Here is a 13,274-nt window from a genome sequence, read left to right as displayed (position 1 = left end):
CTAACACCAATCCCCCCCAGGAGCAACAACGCCAGCCCCTTGGTAGGTTTCACTCTGTTATTACACACATTCTTGACATTCTGCTACTGTTAATACAGTTATCACATGGATTACTTGTATTCATGTGATGGTAGAAACTGTCCAAATGTAAAGCCTTAAAAGTGTGTCAGTTATGACAGTGGTTCTATTCAAGATTAGTTATGCTTGTCTGTGATATATTGGGTTAATTTTCTTTCTTCTAATAGATGACCACTAAGAAATTGCAGTCCTTTACCTTGAAGCCATTGGGGAGCAAACTGAATCACTGTATCGACCCCTGTAGCACACTCCACTCTAATTCCTCTGATCTGGAGACGCCTCCTAGGCGAAGGAGGAGACTAACAGGAAATGATTCTGCTGAAGATGTCCCCATGGCAATCCAAGAGAGAGACAATGTTCCCCCTATAGATGGCATCAGTAGGATAGAGAGGCGCCTTCAAGAACTCCAGGGAGATGTGATGAGGGAATTGGAGGGGATACAAAGGGCTATTAAAGCCCTAGAGGACACAGTTAATACTGCCCTGTTGGATATCCGTCAGGTTATCCAAGAAACCTGAATCAGGCACCATTGGCACTGGGAATAAAGGCTGGGAGGTATCGTTGGAAGCTGGCATTATGGACAGCTTTAGTCTTTCTGAAATTTGCTTGGAGGCACTGCTACCAGCTATCTTTTTGTAACTACAGGCCAACTTGATTTTACTTCCTGCAAGTTACTTGTGTTTATATTCTTCCTCCTCTTTCTAGGTTGTTAGAATTTGTTGATGTAAACTTAGATTGTACAAAATTCTCATTGTATTCTTAATTTGTGGAGAGTATTTTTTTTTAAATTGTTTGCGAGACAGGGAAATAAACACTTTATAAACTTAAACTGTGTCTTTGATTCTTTTTTTTCTGCCCTCCTCTTTCTCCTCTAATTACTGCAAAACACTGGTGTTTCTGAACTTATTTTGTGACTGCAATTGTTTGGAATAATGCTGTATGGAATCTAGTTCACCACTCTATCAATCAAAAGTGTGTTTCATAGTGAATGGCCAGATGTATGTGGCATTCTTTCAAAAGGGACTGTCTGAATTGGTAGAAACAATAGGGTGCAACCTTTTAAGAGGCTAGAGTCCATTCACTGTCCTCCACCTGAGTGTGGAGTGGGTCCTGTGCATTTTCCAGACAAGCATTCAGAACTGTCCACTGCCAGTATGGGGGAGGGGGTTGAATAAAAAGAGGATAGAATAGGCATTTACACATGACTTGCCCAGTTAGAAAAGGCACAGTTGGGTTCCAGTACTTCCACAATAAAGATAAAGTCCCTTGGAAATCATCTGTCTTACCAACAAATTAATAATGCAGTCAATTGCACCTCCTCACCAAGGTAGGATTCAACACTGTGTCAAGCTGAGTACTTTACATCTTTCTACAAAATCAACCCACACTTTACTTAGGCTGCATATAGCTCTTGTCTATATAACTCTAGAAATCCTTTTAAAGAGTATCTTATGGATGCTACCTTTTGGTCTGCTTATCAAAGCAGAAGTTTTGCAGAACTCAATCATTCCAAGCCTGAATGTCCCCAAGGGTGCTAGGTTCTCTGTTCTCTTTTGAAACACTCCCTGTCCTTATCCCTCCCATTTGAGTCCAGTCTAATGTTGCTACCTTTACTGCTGTTCTGTGTTTGAGTTGAAATTCACTCTGTTCTTGGCTGTTAAATATCCTGTGAATGATTTGAAATAGTTAAACTTGTTTTGTTGTATTGCTGTAATTTCCAGAGTCATGATGGGAACAGTTTGAAAACAACATGGAGGTGAAATAAGACAGAATTGTGACCAAACACTTTTTCACAAGGCTTCACAAAGTGATAAATTTGCGACAGATTAAAAATGTACCCATTATATTAAAGACACTCTAATACTGTGACCCCTGAGCTGCCTGACTTGCAGAATGAACAATGTTAAATAGAATATTAAATGATAAACAGAAGCAGCAGTAACAAGTATAGACCCTTTAGAACATAAGAAATAAGAACAGGAGTAGGCCATATGGCCCCTTGAGCCTGCGCCGCCATTCAATAAGATCATGGCTGATTTTCAACCTCAACTCCATTTTCCTGCCCGATCCCCATATCCCTTGATTTCCCCTAGAATCCAAAAATCTATTTCAGCCTTGAATATACTCAACAACTGAGCATCCACAGCCCTCTGGGGTAGAGAATTCAAAATATTCACAACCCTCTGAGTGAAGAAATTCCTCCTCATTGCAGTTCTAAATATGCGACCCCTTATCCTGAGACTATGTCCCCTAGTTGTCGACTCTCCAGCCAGGGGAAACAGCATCTACCCTGTCAAGCCCCCTCAGAATCTTGTATGTTTTAATGAGATCACACCTCATTCTTCTAAACTCCAGAGTATAGGCCCATTCCACTCAATCTTATAGGACAACCCTCTCATCCCAGGAATCAATCTAGTATACCTACATGTTAACTTTGTGTTTCATGTAAAAGGACACCCGAATCCCTCTGAACACCAACATTTAATACTTTCTCACCATTTAAAAAATATTCTGTTTTTTTTATTCTTCCTTCCAAAGTGAATAACCTCACATTTCCCCACATTATACTCTGCCACCTTCTTGCCCACTCACTTAACCTGTCGATATCCCTTTGCAGACTCTTTGCATCCACCTCACAGATTACTTTCCCACCTAGCTTTGTATCGTTAGCAAACTTGGATACATTATACTCTGTCCCTTTATCAAAGTCATTAATATAGATCGTAAATAGCACTGATCCTTGTGGCACCCCGCTAGTTACAACCTGCCAACCTGAAAATAGCCCGTTTATTTCTACTTTGTTTTCTGTTCATTAACCAATTCTCAATCCATGCTAATATATTACCACCAATCCCCTAATCTTGTGTGATAACCTCTTATATGGCACCTCATCAAATGCCTTTTGTAAATCTAAATATACTACATCCACTGGTTCCCCTTTATCTACCCTGGTAGTTACACCCTCAAAAAAAACTCTAATAGATTTGTCAAACACTATTTCCCTTTCATAATACTGTGTTGACTGCCTAATCATATTATGATTTTCTAAGTGCTCTGTTACTACATCCTCAATAATAGATTCTAGCATTTTCCTGATGGCTGATGTCAGGCTAACTGGCCTGTAGTTCCCTGTTTTCTCTCTTCCCTCCTTTCATGAATAGCGGGGTTACATTTGCTACCTTCTAAGCCACGGGGACCGTTCTAGAATCTAGGGAATTCTGGAAGATCAAAACCTATGCATCCACTATCTCTGCAGCCACCTCTTTTAAAACCCCAGGATGTAGGCCATCTGGTCCAGGGGATTTGTTGGCTTTTAGTCCCATTGATTTTTCTAAAACTTTTTCTTTACTAATATTAATTACTTTAAGTTCCCACCTCTCATTAAACCCTTGGTTCCCCACTATTTCCGGTATGTTTTTTGTGTCTTCTACTGTGAAGACAGATACAAAATATTTGTATAAAGCCTCTGCCATTTCCTTATTTCCCCATTATAATTTCTCCCGTCTCTGCCTCTAAGCGACCCACGTTTACTTTCACTAATCTCTTCCTTTTGCTATACTTGTAGAAGCTCTTATCTGTTTTTATATTTCTTACTAGTTTACCCTCACATTCAATTTTCTTCCTCTCTATCAATTTTTTGGTTATCCTTTGCTGATTTCTACAATCCTCCCAATCCTTGGGCTTACTACTCTTTTTGGCAACATTGTGAGCTTCTTTTAATCTATCTTTAACTTCTCTAGTTAGCCACGGTTGGATCACTTTTCTTGTGGAGTTCTTATTCCTCAAGGGTGTGTATATTTGCTGGGAATTATGAATTATTTCTTTAATTGTTTGTCATTGCTTATCTATCATATCTTTTAATCTAATTTCCCAATCTACCTTAGCCAACTAGCCCTTCATATCTACATAATTGGCCTTGTTTAAATTTAAGCCCCTAGTTTTGGACTTAACTACATCACTCTCAAACTCAATATGAAATTCTATCATGATCACTCTTCCCCAGAGGATCCTTTATTATAAGATTACTAATTAATCCTGTCTCATTACACAATACTAGATCTAAAATAGCCTAATCCCTTGTTGAATCTGTGACATAGTCTTCTTTAATTAATTAACATACATACACATCCATACTGTTTGCTTACCGTAATACCAATTTCAACACATTGGTTGTGAAGTGCTTTGGGATGCCCTGAGGACATGACATGGTACAATATAAATGTAAGTTCTTTGTTACCACTGTGCCCAGACTCCAAGTTTATTGCCTTGCTATGTCTGCAAACATACTAGTTAAAGAGCAAGGGCTAACTATGGTACAGTATTATGGCTTCTACCTGGTTTTCCTGCAGTAGTGCAAGCTGCATGCTCACTGGTGGCTTGGCCTTGTTTCCTCACTCATGGTTTCTAGTATCCTCTCCCACCAATCTTGTAGTTTGGGTAAAACCAGAAAATGCTGCAAATACTCAGCAAGTCAGGCAGCATCTATGGAGAAAGAAACAAGAGTTAATGTTTCAGGTCAATGACCTTTTGTCAGAATTGGTAGTTTGGTAGCTGGTCTGATGAACCAGGCTGCTCTTTGTATCTCCCCTGGTGTGTGCAAAGGAATGGAGTCTGATGCAGTGTTTCCTTCAAGAAGTATCAAAAGTGCTCAACTTTTCTAGTTTGAGAACCACAAAAGTCATTCTATAATTCCCCTTCTCTTGGGCTGCCTAATCCATATATGACACTAAGTTTTTAAAAAATTCCAATTTGGGATCTCCCAGCATGCTTTGGGTCAGTCTAACAGGAGGAAATAGTATTAACCACCTCACCCCAGAACATTTCTTACTGTGTCACCAATAGCCCTTTAAGCACAAGCTCAGTACAGAAACAGAATCTCTTAAGAATGACAATTATAAATGCCATTTAGAACATAGTAAACATTTTAAAAGTCAGCACCAAGTTTTGAAGGTTATTTCTACAATACAATCTGCAATCTTATTTCTCTTAACTGATGCATGCTCTTCATTCATTGTTGTGACATTTAAATGTTAAAAAAAATGAAATACTTTGTGTACTTTAATATGTAGCGTGCTCTTGTTTATTACCTATCCTGCAATGGTTATCAACAGAGCTTACTGTTTGTTTATACTGAGTAGAATTGGATCAAGTTTGGAGGTTTATTTCTGCTGTGACTGGTTTCTAATTCGGCATATTACTGATTGTGTGTGCACACAATAGACATGGACTATATTGAGCATTTGTTTCTTCCAGGCTTCACAATGGCCAAACCCTTTCACTCTACATGGAGCAATCGGTCTGTTGAAAGCCTTCTGTTAAGGAAATGGCTCATCATTGAGTGAATGTGACCCTTGAAATGGTCTAGACATTTTGAACCAATTAACTGAGAAATGTGAGGATTCTGCTACTAATGATACTGCCATGGCAACTATTTTTCGAGCAGCGTGGAGGCCTATTTACAAGATTGGAATTGGTAGTTTATGAAAGGAAATTGGGGGGAGGCAGTATTATCTGACACCAATTTGATGGGTGAGCAACATTTAGATATGTTGGACAGTGTATGTTGGAAACTGGGCTACATCAAAGGTTAAATGATCATCTTTTGAAGTTTTCTGAAAATTAAAGACTGGTACCAATAAACATTAATGCTGCTCACTGAATTTTAAATGGCTTTAATAAGAAAATAATTAAATAGGATAATGGCTAATAACTCAATAAGGTCAGAGGTGACCTTCAAAGATGATGGACTGGATTATATCAAAGTAATTAACTTTTTAGAGGTCACATCTTTTGTGAGATAAATTTTGTGGTCAAGATGTCTGGTAATTTATTTTTTCATACAGGATATATCGTTGTAATGACTGTTTTGAGATCTTAATCCCACTAGTGATAACCCACAAAAAGCTGCCTTGTGGGTGGGTTTTCATGCCTGTGGTTTTCAATGAGACATATACTGTTAACCAATTTTATGTTGATTTTTGTACCACACACAAATAGAATTAAAGAAAATCTTGACCTTTTAGGACAAATACAGTGGCTGCATTACAAAGCTTTGTTTAGTAAATTGATTTGAAGTAGGAATGATCAAACGGCCTTGGTTCAAATTTTCATTTAGTCTGGAACTGAGCTCATATCAGTTCACACAAATTTTATGAATTTATGGCTTATGGGTACCAAGCAGAGAATAGGATTAAGTGGATAGCTCTTTCAAAGAGCTAGTATGGGCCAAATGGGCTCCTTCTGTGCTGTAAAATTCACTGATTCTACATCGTTTTTGTCTATGTACTTATGAAAGGGCTTTTAGTTTTATTTTCTAAATTTGTTTTTTTTAATTTTCTGCCTTTCTTCATTGTTTTGTTTTTATTTGTCCTGGTTCAATTTCTTTTTGTCTGCTTTATTTCATTTAAAGATCTTATATTATGTAGACACCATTTTAATCCTTTTTTATTGATGCTTTAACTTTAGTCAGCGCTCGGGGTTAATTCTGTTTTTTTGATTAAGTGCTTTGCTGTTGTACATGTTGAGACATAACAGATAACATTCATTCTGAAGAAATAGCATTTAGTAAGTTTACATTACGTCCGATAAAAATACTGCCAATATGTGTGTGCATGGCACTATAACTATTTTGCTGTTGTCTCTGCACAGATGCACTGTGTAGTGTATGGCTGCCTCGCACTCATGCATTTTGCAGTATGTGAGCGCATTTCTCCACGATTAGTATTAGATACTTTCCCAATCAAATGTGCCATAGATTTGATGCCGAGCAAAGTCTTAACCTCAATCACACAAGACTAACCCCTCTTGTGAATATTTTTATTTTGCACATATGGCATTTGCCTTTTTTCAGTTGATGTTGAATTATGGGTTCCTATCGGAACAGGGTTGGCTCACCTAAATCGTTAGTTTGGGATCCTTGTAGATGGCAGAAAGAGGAGACTTTTATCCCATCAGTCTGGTCTGGATTCAAACTCCAAAGGATATTGGTTTTACAGGCACCAGTAGTCCACCCTACACAACATTGTGTGTAAGCCTAGACAATGAGTGTTGGCAGGCAATTTGACTATGGAGGGCATCAAAACTGAGCTTAACCCGACATCTGTAAACAAAGATTTTCCAACAGAAGTCAATTGATCGCAACTAGAAGTGGAAAACCTTGCTGATTATTTTTCTTTGTGACGGAGTTCAAAGATGATGGCTTCGATCTTCCTAATGTTTAGCTGGAGAAAAATGCAGCTCATCCAAGACTGGATATCAGACAAACAGTATAACAACACAGAACAGTGGAGTGGTTGAAAAGGATGGTGGAGAAGTACAGCTGGTTGTCCTCAGTGTATATGTGAAAGCTGACCCAATGTCTGTGAATGTAGATGATGAAGAGAAGGGTAAGAGAGTCCAGAGATAACGATGCGGGTTGGGAAGGGAAGCCATTGCTTGTATGTTCTGGCTATGTTCGGATAAGTAAGAGTGGAATCAACAACAACTTCTTTGTTTATACAACGCCTTTAATGTAGAAAAATGTCACCAAGTGAGGGCAGTCTCAATGAACAGCGCAGAGAAGGATGGTGCGGTTGACTTTGTCAAAGGCTGCAGAGAGAATGAGGAGAGATAATGCACCTTGATCACAGTCACACAGAATGTCATTCATAACTTTGGTGAGGTTGTTTCATGCTGTGGAATGGGTGGAAACTTAATTTGAGAGTGTCAAATGTGGTAAACAATGAGGATTTTACAGGAAAGGCGAGAGAGGTGCGCGAAGGAGAAGTAGTTGCCGGGGGAGAGACTAAGGTATGACTTGGTGATGAGGGCCATGTAACCACCACGGTGGTTTAGACAGATCAGGTGGTGGAAAGTATAGGTTGGAGTCGGTGGGGGGGGGGCGGTGGGCAGGGGGCAGGGGGCAGGGAAGCTTCGGTAAGGGGCAAGCTGTGGTCACATGTGAACCAAGTTTCAGTCAAAGCTAAGATGTCAGTGCAATCATCCACAATAAGGTTCTGAATGGCATGGGCCTTGTTTGCAACTCTGCCATCATCGTTGACATTCGTAACAAATGTGTTTCTAACAGGGTGGCAGAGCACACACACAAGGCATATTAGACCAAAGGCCTTTGTATTCCAAGAGAGCTCAAATGGCACACAAATAGGCCTGAACTTTTTTAGTGACATAGTTAGCATTGTTGGACTTTCAACAGAAAGCATTGTTATTCAAATGCCACCACTATTGATTTTATAAATAAGGCAAGTCTTGCTAGTGATACCTTCCACATTACTCAGTGGTATCAGAATTGCTCAGTCATCCTTATGGTTCAACATCTGGCCAGTGTGGACAATAAATTAGCCAACTGCACAAACTGCTTCTGGGTATGCCTACACAAATAGACTGGAGCTGGCAGTTTTGAAGAAATGGGCCTATCTGCAACTAGTAAAAATAAATCCTGCTTTATGGACAAGTCAGCCCCAATGCTTGACAGTTTGCCATTCGCTTGATGATAGCAGTGGTTGTTGTGCAACTTCTGTTCATTTCCTTTGATTTCCAGAGTTATCCACATGGAAAGATGGAGGGTATAAACCTGATTATGATGACTCCTTACATTAAGTAGAGCCAAAGCAATCTTCCCCTCAGGAGAAATTTATTGCTCCAATCAGACTGTAATTTTTTTTCATCTGGACCCAATAGTCTGGCCATTGAAAAGTAACAATTACTAGCTAAAGCCAATTACCCAGTGCAGTGGAAACCTATTGAATTTTAACAAACGATCTATGAATTCAGCTTCTAGTTTTAAATGAAATAAATTTCAGTTATTTAGTTTACAGATAGATACATGGATTCTAGTGAGTTATTGGTGATTCTCAAGTATGTTAAAACATTTCTTAACTTGGCTTGCAATCCATTTCAATCAGAGGGCATTTTACAGTTTAGAGAAACATATTCTGTATCCAATTTGCAAAGGGATTTTGCAAATCTATGCCTAATGCTTTCATTCCAATTCCTGATGGAATTTGAATTTAATATGTAATAAATACACGCTGTCCTTTTGAACCATTATATTCTGGTGAGATGATATTTCCTAGCTGGCTCGTGCCAAATCAAGTATGGCTGGTCGACCACTAATGCCGTGGCATTCGCTTGACGAAAATAAATCTGTGCTCATTGCATCCTTTCATGATTAATTGATTAAACTCTGCTGATATAATACTGTCTCCCTTGGACCCAATGGATCAAATGGTTTTTAATATACATCCATTCTTGCAATGGAGGTGGAGGTATGAATGTACAAATCATACTGGATATGTATGATAGTCAGTGCATAGACTTTGACATTGTTATAGCCCAACTTAGCAATTTTCAACAAAGAGCATTGGTCATGTGTGCTGTATGCATATTTTTCTCTTGTTGCAAAAACATTCAACAGTTTCATTGATTCAACAAGACCCATAATTGAAGTAATGTGCCAGGAGAGGGCAGAATGTCAGGCTTGTAGGTCACCAGAATAAATTTCAGTGAATAGTAGGAAGTGTTATTATAAATAATATTTGACTGATTTTGGTTGACTTATAATTGCATCATAATGCAATTTTTATAAATATTTCTTTCTATCACTGACCTAGAATTTTCATAACTGCATCTGTAAAATCTTGTGATGATTTCCACTTGAGAGTATCTATGTGGTAGTGTACCACCATTTAAAAATATATACATTTTGAAGTACATTTTCATTGTTGTAAATTAGCCTCTTAAGATTTAAAGTCTGTCTCTTTACATGCTTGGGTTCATCAAATCTAGGGAATGAAAGTACATTCTGTGGTTTTTACTGGGGTTATTATGGTCGGTTATACTCACCAGAATTTCTGTTCCTGGATTTTTGTCATGATTGGTCAGCATCACCACAGACTTGAACCATACTGGCCCTACTGTGTGACTTGGTATTTGTCACTGAATAAAATGAAAACAATGTTTTGCTATAAATATACAAATTTAAATAATTCTGGAGAGAGAAGAAAAAAGTAGATACAAAATTTTACAAGATATGACGATCTGCAAATTATATTTTGTATTTAGAAATTCTTTTCTGTTGTGAAGAGCTAGATTAGCCTTGAGGATGCATTTTATCTATTACAGCATTCTCTGACTGTAAATCTGTCATTCTTTTTGCCCTTTCATGAGTCAGTTGTAACATAGATGCTATCAGAATAACTCAAAGTTCGGAATGTTACTTTTATCTGTTAATTTCTGATGATCTCTACCAAATTGCATCATATAATTTATAAAATGTTGCACAGTTGTGAAATGTTTTTGTTTAAACAGAAATACATAGTAGGTTTTCAATGCAAGTTGTTCAAATGTACATTCACGTTTCATTCTACTGTTAATTCAAAGCTGTTTTTTAATTGAATTATCCAGTAATTTTAATTAAGCTCACACATGCACACATTTTAACAGGAGTCACTGGATAGCAATCGGGAGTGGGAAGCCTGGCTGATTTCTCTTTCACTCCATCCAATAAAAAGGTACTGACACCAGTAGTAGTGCCCAACCACTGCCCTGGCAAAGGTTAGATAACTCCGCACAGACCAGTGATTGAACCTGGGTGCTTCCTGGCCTGTGTGGCTCAATCTACACTGGACTTCCTAACTGAATCATTAGAGAATCCTTGCAGAATTTTTAAAGGAACTAGGTTCCTGTAGCAATAGAATAATGATCATAATATTACAAAACTTTTTTCCCCCCTTTTTTTGGGGTGGCGAGGGAGAGAGAACCACTTTTTCCTTTGCATCATCAAAGAACTAGAGCTACAGATTTCTGTATGTCTGCAGCCTGACTATTCCCATTATCTTGCTTGGACCAAAGATAGATATACAAAGTCGGCTTACTACTTTATTTGTCTTGGTATCCGACTGTACAGTTGTGGAGGCAAGTGGCACTGACAATTTTAAGGGTGCACACTAATAATAACACAGACAATAACATAGACGCAGACTGTTACATACTTGCTAAAGATTTCGTTTGCAAAATTTACTGACTTACGTGACACTATAATAAAATGTTAGAAGTATTTTGGCCATTTAGGCTAATTCTAACTTTAACACAATGTCCTTCTATTTGTATTCCATTCCAGGATATTTTCACTGTTTTGGCATAACACCTCTCCCATTACTCCCTTTTGAAATCCCTTTATTCTGGCTTTCATCCAGTCCTAGCTCTGAAACCACCATAGGCAGAGATACCAAAGATATTCTGTATGACTGCGACTGTGAAGTCTTATCCCTCATTGTCCTCAACTTTTCCATAGTCTTTGATATGGTTGGTCACTCCATCCTGTTTTGTTACCCCTCCTCTGTGGTGCAACTTCAAGAAAATGCCTTTTTTTGGGTTTCATTGCTACCTATCCCAGTGTGTCCAGCACAGCTCTGATAATGGATTCTCATCTCATGCCTGCAGGGTCTGGTATGGCTCAAGGCTTCATCCTTCTCCCCATCCACAGCACCCAGCCCCCAATTCCACAGCCCTCCCATTCAGTTGCTTACTCAATCTAAACTTGATAGCGTGCAACTACTGCGTATTGCTTAACAAGGAGTTGAGATTCAAAGCCCACATCCATTTCATCTCTAAGACCGTCTATTTCCATCTCTGAAACATTACCTCCTCAGACCCTACTTTGCCCACACTGGCACTGAAATTCTCATCCACCCATTTCTCACTCAAGGATTGACTTTTCTGACACCTTCCTAGCTGACTTCACAAGCCCCACCCTACGTAAACTCCAATTCATCCAAAACTTCACTACTTGCATCCTAGCCCATATGAAATCATGCTAATACATCAGCTCTGCACTCAGCAACCTCTACTGCCTCGCATTCCAAATATATTCATTTAAAAATCCTCATTCTCATTTGCAAATTCCTCCATGATCTTACTGCACTCTACATCCTCCTACAGCAGTATTTCCTAGCTTGCATCCTCCATTGTTCCGAGTCTGGAATACTATCCATCTACTTCTCCTACACTGCCTTCAATCATCATGGGCCCTACATTTGAATTCTGTTCCTTAAGCCCCTCCTCCATGATGTGTCTTTTCCCATTTTCAAAAGCCTCCTCAGAACCTACCCCTTTGATTTCCATCTTTGGTCACCTTCCCTAAACTTCTCTCAGTTGCTACATGGTTTCCGAGCTGCCGCTTTGTGAAGCATGATGGGGTTTTTTGCTACATAAAAAGTGCTGTATAAGTGTAAGTTAGTCTTTTCGTAATGACTCAGTGAAAATGAACAGATTGGTAAACCAGAGTCATACCATCATTGGTTTGCATGCTAACTATGTTTTCCATGGAATTCCAGAAGGCTGAAACCTCAGGAGCAAAAAAACCCAGAGGTAGACCAAGAAAAAGGGTAAGCAATTTGTTTTCTCGTGTAAAAGCATTTCTTCACTAACAATGTTATTTTTTCCATTTTAAACCTTGCTTTTAACTCTGCTTTAGTGGTGTAGCTTTCTCAAAGCCATGTAAATCTACATTACACCTCAAAATGTTTATTTTCTATTACATTAAAGCATGTAGTATATTTCCTGTTACTCTGCTGCATAAGTAAAAAAAAAATCTCATAATACAACACTACCCATCATGCAAAGCCAGATTTGTTTAGGTATGAACTTTATTATCTTTTTGCATGTTATGTCATGTCTGTCATGCTTATCACACACCTGCAACATAACTCGAAGAAAAGATGAAAGCAGCCATAATATTATCAGAACAGTTATACTTGAATTATACATTACCAGGAATAACCAACAACTGGCAGTGAATTTAAGGCAACTAATTCAACTTGCTTTGTTTTAACTTTACCTTCTAACTTACTGGAAGCCTCTATTATCTTAAATGTAACTGTATTTGGTTTCTGAATGCATTGACTTTTGTGTAAAGGAATCATTAAGTCAGATCTCATTGAAGTTAAACCTGTCCCTGCAAATAAATCATTTTTAAAGCTGACGCTGATTGAAAACTAGGAGCCGCTGGAGCACAATTTATCTACAAGAAGTCAGAAAGCATTCTCAGAGTCTGGGGCCATTTATAATTTCAAATTATTGCTACTCTATTTAATAACTTGCATCATTCTTGATCAGTTGAAATTAACTGTTAGGTGAATGATTTTTTTTCCCTCTTTCAATGAACATTCTTTTAGTCTACAACCCTGCCAAATCATTTA

At 38.4% G+C, this 13,274-nt stretch overlaps 1 protein-coding gene across 5 annotated transcripts in view; it reads left to right on the top strand.

The window, feature by feature from the left end:
- hmga1a (high mobility group AT-hook 1a) overlaps positions 1 to 13,274 on the top strand; it is a 78,613-nt gene that overhangs the window by 28,083 nt on the left and 37,256 nt on the right. For 3 of the 5 annotated variants that reach the window (XM_068007428.1, XM_068007427.1, XM_068007431.1), the window contains one exon: positions 246 to 907. The exons of 1 other annotated variant lie outside the window; for it this stretch is intronic. In XM_068007428.1, the coding sequence (XP_067863529.1) occupies positions 246 to 596 (351 nt within the window). In that variant the 3' untranslated portion in view covers positions 597 to 907. Of the gene's footprint in view, positions 1 to 245; positions 908 to 12,410; positions 12,462 to 13,274 lie in introns of those variants that run through there. One more of the 5 variants, XM_068007429.1, reaches the window with a different exon arrangement.

Source organism: Heptranchias perlo, chromosome 27 (assembly GCF_035084215.1).
Source record: "Heptranchias perlo isolate sHepPer1 chromosome 27, sHepPer1.hap1, whole genome shotgun sequence".
NCBI lineage: Eukaryota > Metazoa > Chordata > Chondrichthyes > Hexanchiformes > Hexanchidae > Heptranchias > Heptranchias perlo.
The sequence above is the reverse complement of the archived record's forward strand: the minus strand, read 5'-3'. Positions and strand labels throughout refer to the sequence as shown.